This window comes from Etheostoma spectabile, chromosome 9, assembly GCF_008692095.1.
Source record: "Etheostoma spectabile isolate EspeVRDwgs_2016 chromosome 9, UIUC_Espe_1.0, whole genome shotgun sequence".
Classification (NCBI taxonomy): domain Eukaryota; kingdom Metazoa; phylum Chordata; class Actinopteri; order Perciformes; family Percidae; genus Etheostoma; species Etheostoma spectabile.
In genome coordinates, this window is record NC_045741.1 from 11,575,729 (window position 1) to 11,581,345 (window position 5,617).

General features: G+C 41.1%; 1 protein-coding gene across 3 annotated transcripts in view; it reads right to left on the reverse strand.

Moving 5' to 3' along the window:
* Positions 1-1,047: 1,047 nt before the first annotated feature.
* The window catches only part of syde2 (synapse defective 1, Rho GTPase, homolog 2 (C. elegans)), a 46,674-nt gene continuing 42,104 nt past the window's right edge, over positions 1,048-5,617 (reverse strand). For 2 of the 3 annotated variants that reach the window (XM_032525526.1, XM_032525528.1), the window contains exon 8: positions 1,048-2,659. In XM_032525526.1, the coding sequence (XP_032381417.1) occupies positions 1,953-2,659 (707 nt within the window). In that variant the 3' untranslated portion in view covers positions 1,048-1,952. Of the gene's footprint in view, positions 2,660-3,751; positions 3,808-5,617 lie in introns of all 3 variants that reach the window. The other variant, XM_032525527.1, reaches the window with a different exon arrangement.

Sequence of the window (5,617 nt, forward strand, 5' to 3'; positions counted from 1 at the left end):
AGATTTGATAGACATTAGCTTATCTTAGTATAGCATAAAGACCTTGTCCAAATGCAAATATTAATTCAACACAATGGTATGTGTTAATTAGTGAGTTTTAGAAATGCTGGTAACTTGTTACTTTTTTTTACCTTCGGACCAAACTAGACTAGCTGTTTCCCCTTGCTTTCAATCTTTAAAGCAACACTGAAGCACTTTTTTTGCTTTGGTCCCCCCTACAGGCTGGAAGTGGAATGGTCCATTACGTCACATTATGCAAGTTTGCCTGATCGGGTAGCGGATATGTAGTTCGAATGAGACATTACAAAAGTTGTACTGGACAATTCTACTTCCATCCTGTAAGGGGCACTAATGCAGGAAAAGTGCTTTATTGTTGCTTTGATGCTAGACTAAGATAAGCTAAGAATATTATATATACTAACTTAAGAGTGGCAGGCTATCAATCTTCTCATCTACTTTTGGCAAGAAAGTGAATAAGGTGAATTTCTCAAAGATTGCACTATTCTCTTAGGCTTAAAGTGAATATGATGCCACATACAAGACTTTTTCTGTTATTAGTTTCCTGCTTATGATTAAATACATCTCTACTGTACACCTTTCTGTTAACAGAGATCAGATTATTATTATTAATATTAAGTCATAAACCTTTTCTTGTATCCAATTCTGACAGGTGTGGGTATGCCTGTACATGGGTGTCTAAACATGTCAAACAAAGCATGACGCAAATACATTTTAAGCCATATTCTTATTTATCTTTAAGAGGTTTCAGTGGTGGCTGTTTCACCCTCAACTCAGTCCACAGTCCCTATTATTTACTGCATGACATAAAATGACAATCTACACTACTGCCTGCCTCATAAGTGCATTATTGTTGTACAATATTTAGTGTTTCATACCTCAATACAAAAGCTCTCTGCTGCCTTAAAAAAGAAAATCCATCCTCAAACAGAATGTACATCCGTTCCTCCCGTGATCGTGGTTTGTGTTGCTAAGCATTGTTTACATGCTCGAAAAAAGATGGTAGAAGCTAGATACTCAGAGGTTTTCCATTCAGCATTAGAGATTAATGTTCTGGTTCAATAAAAATACCGGAATTTATTTTTTTCCAATGCCAAAAATGATAGACGGTCTTGACTGTTGTAATGACAATAATTATCGTAATGACCTAATTACATATTTTGGTTGGAAACAGTTAAAAGGCCCAGTACAGTCCTCTTTTTTTCCTACCACCACATAGATTTGGAAGTGTCCAATGTCCAAATGTTTCATCAGAAGCCTGCCAATAAAATACTTATGGGGGAGGCACTATTATATTTTGGTATGGAATGGCCAATGTAAAAAAGTGTCTATCAGTAACTTTGCTCCACAAATGTTGGCATCAGCATTACCACTGAAATGTTAGTATGAATAGAGCCCCATAGTACGCAGGGTGGATTAGTACCTGCTCAAAAACATTACATACTTCAGCCTTTTTCGATGTAAAAACAAATCTTCATAACATCATAGAGGTTATCATATCGGTTGTCAACACTATCAAAACCACACGAGGGAATGCATTTTATTTCAAGGTGGATTTTCCTTTTGACGTACCACCTTCACACAATTAAGGCACCTTTTAAACCCCTGAGGGGTCAATGGGTTCTTCTAATAAGAAGAGAAGCAACAATAACAACATGGAACACAGAACCGGACCAAAACACACCAACAACATAAAGTAAGACAGCCAACAAAGTGAAAGGAATGTCTATGGGTAGGGTACAAAGTGCCCTGTTACACATCTTTTCATCCTTTAGGTTTTTAGAGCAGCACCGCGCTTACATCACAGGATCTCCATGGAAACACTGTGGCTGTATCCTGAAGCACCTTAATCGGTAAAGAAGGTCTTCTCCAAACCCCATCAGCCCATGTGAGTGTGAGTGGAAATATGTGTGTGTGTGTAACTGTAGTAGGAGTCAGTATCCAACGTTGACCTTGTTCTTGTTGAGCTCTCGCTCCAGGTTTCCTATCAGAGTGTCGATGCTCTCCTGCAGGTCTCTCAGGTTGACCCTGTTGCTTAGCACGGGGCTGATATCCTGGATCTTCATGTAAGCCTGGTAGGTGTGCTCTTTGGGCAGACGGGGGGGAAAGATGTGGTCGCACACACTCTCCTCCTCTTTGTCCTCTATAGTCTGCCCATTGCCTGAACAATCACTCTCTACTTGCTCCTCCTCCTCCTCTTCTACCTCTTTTTCCTCCTCCTTCACCGCCTCCTCTTTCTGAGGTTGCTCCTGCTCAGCAGGATCAGACACAGGGCTCGGTAGCATCTGTCCCTTCTCTTCCTCTGCATCCTCAGGATTCTCCTGGGCCTCCTCAGCTGCCTCTGAATCCTCTGAGGGCACGTCATCATAGTCCGCCTCCTCTTTGCTGGGAGGCAGCAGAATATCACAAGGGAAGTAGCTCTCTCCGCAGCCGCTCCAGTCACCGGCGTAGCGGTTGCTGGGGCTGTCCAAGCGTCCCGGTCTTGGCCGCAGAACGCCCGCCATCTCCGCTTCAGAGAGGTTCAGGACCTGGGGGCGCTCTTTTCTCCGCCGTATGGGAGGAGCTGTCAGCAGGTTGGAGGAGGCCGGAGCCAAAGAAGCTGCAGGGGGCTGGGAGGAGGACCGGCCATGTGGGTCCACAACTGGAGAAGCAGAAGACAAAAAAAAGGCAAAAGACAGGCAGAGTTAATCACATGTATAGAGAACATTTGACATAATATTCTTAAAGAAATGGTTCCACATTTGGGAAATAGACTTATTTGTTTCGTTTGCCTAGAGTTAAATGAGAAGATCAAAACTACTCTGTATTCTAAATATGTGGCAACAGCCAGCAGCTAGAAAGCTTAGCTTAGCATAAAGACTGGAAGCAGGGGGAGACAGCTAAGGATGGAATTTATTCACCTTTTGGAAAGAATGTTTCACAACATCCCAACATTTGCTTAAAAGGGTTAGTTCACACAAATTACAAAATAATGTTTTTTGTTGTTGTTTCTCATATACCTCTTGTGGTATCTATACATGCAGATATTTGTGGTTTTATTAGCCCATAATTTGAGATATCTGTCTCACTAATTTGACCGCCAACCTGATTTCAACAGGAACTATTTATTTGGTTGAGGGTAGTTCAAGTAAAAAGTCTTCACAGTGAGGTTTGGATAATCCTGAGTGTTGCTTATGTATGGTCACATTGCTGCTTTAGTTATTTTGTTTTACATTTTCAATGCTTTGAGTGCTACAAACAAACTTCCAGGAATCTTAAAACATAACCAAAACTATCTGCAGAGCAAGATGTAATTTGGGTGAACTGACCCTTTAGGTAACTTCATGGTTAAAAATAGCATTAAAAACATGCCGTGAAAACAGCAATCCATTTTTTGTAACACAACTGACACCACAGGTTTAACTGTATTAACTTCTATTGGGGCAACAAAAGGTATCTGGATAATCCAGCAATAAATTCATTAAGTTGTGGGAGCCCTGATATAAACCCTGCCAAAATAATCAAACATGCCATGCTGTGTTTAAAGTGAGACACACACGTGCTGAAGTCACACCACCACACTCTGTGACTCTAATGCAATCCTTCTGTAATATTTGTTAGCAACTGTCAACTAAACCAAACTTTACAATTAACTAAACTAGAACGCTGTTTGGACATTCTGAAACAATCATCTGACTGTGCAACAAAAGTGCGAACAGCGAGCACTCCAACACAACCAGCCCAGTCCGGTTACCTGTCTGTCTTTATCTCTGTGTAGCTACACTTGGTGACACCGCTAGCTCACCCTTACTGGATCGGAAAGGAACAACAACAAAAAAAGTTAAAAGTTATGGCTATAAGTCAAGTACAAGAGGTACAATATGGTACAAAAATGTACGACTATTTATTTATTTCTATTATGACTCCATTTCATTTATCAGAAGTGGCAGATGCTGATACAGTATTTTTGGGCAGCGATTGCATGCCTTGCAATTCTCCTGAGGCTAAAGACTCAAGCGATTAACACCTGAAACAAACATAAATTATCCTCCTTTAAGAGCCAACATGTTATTTAATTTCAGACATGAGTCACTGATGAGATAATTTAAGTTATTAGCTGTCAGCAGAGAAAATTGAGGCAGGAAGCAGAGAAAAATACTGCTTCTACGTGCAGATTTTCTCCCTTATCCCTGTACACAAGTACAATAACAAGAGCCTTATACACACACGCACACGCACACGCACACACACTTTGGCCAGCCTAACCATCTGCTCACACATACAGTTGTCAAACTACATAGTTCACAGGAACACACCCTCAGCCCCTTCAACACACATATGCTCATGCTCTCACACACTACCTGTAAATAGTATCACTAGTGTTAGATGCCCCTGCATTTGCCCAAAGACAAGCACACTTGAGGCCTGAGCAACAATGCCTTGGAGGGTTGAGTGTGTGTGTGAGAGGCGTGAACAAGCGGCTGAAAATATGCCATAATGATTGTGAAATGTTAGGGTAAAGATTCAGGGGCTGAGGTCTTAGGTTAAGACTGGAATGTCTTTAATTATAGCCCAGGCATCCTACGCTCTGAGCTAGGGAAGTGGACAGAATGGAGATGCCACTGAGGGTGTAAAAGAAGGCTTGATCCTGGACTGAGAGTTTCGTCAAGGTTATTACAGGTTATCATAGGCACTAGCTGCGTGACATCCGCTACAGATAGGAGAGCAGAACAAGTGCAAGATTAAAAACTATTTCCTAAAGACCATATGACCCCCTCTCCCTCCTTTATTGTCTACATCTATGTTCTTTCCTCTAAAAGAAAAACATGTTATCTTTCTACTTTTGGAATTCCACTTGTACTTCACCAGGCTACCTGCTATTAAGGGGATTCACAGATGCTGACTTATTCACGATACTCTCTTTGTGTTTCTTCCCCAGCTGATGTAAAGGAGGGTAAAGGGGGTTCAACTTCAGCCGTTTACACTGAATTGGTTTAATGTGGGTGTCTGAAGATGCAGTTAAATTAGAGGCCGCACCAGACGCAGTTCTTCAGCACATCTGTTTAAAGCTACAGGTTACAGGGAAGGGCGCTGAGGTTTTGAATCTTTCGGGGATAAAGTCAGACCAGCGTGATTTTAGGAAAGCTTTGAAAAGATTTTTCAAAATACAGCACGCATGTGAATTTAAAAAGATGTGCCTCAAGACACACAAACGAAGAAAATCACTGCACTCTGAAAAACAGCTTTCTTTGAATTAAGATACAGAAGGCAGGCTTAGTTTTGGATTGATGACTGTGCATATTTAACGCTGGATTTAAATGGTTTTCAAACAGTCTCATAATCACCTCAATGTTTTTGAAAATGCTAATAACCAACAGAGAAACACAACTGCCAACTACAGTAAAAAGGTCATGTCCTAATAGCAGTAGCAGGATTTTCACATTATCTTTCCAACCTGTGTCTAGGCAGAGCACACTTGTGAATTGTGTACTGTTTTAATTGAAAGTGCTCTGCCACACGTATTTGATTACTTTGTGGTAATGTCTGAAGTTCTACCATGGACTCTGTAATGTTTTTTCGTGGAATAAATGCCTTGGTTACCTTGTTTCAAGCCATTCTA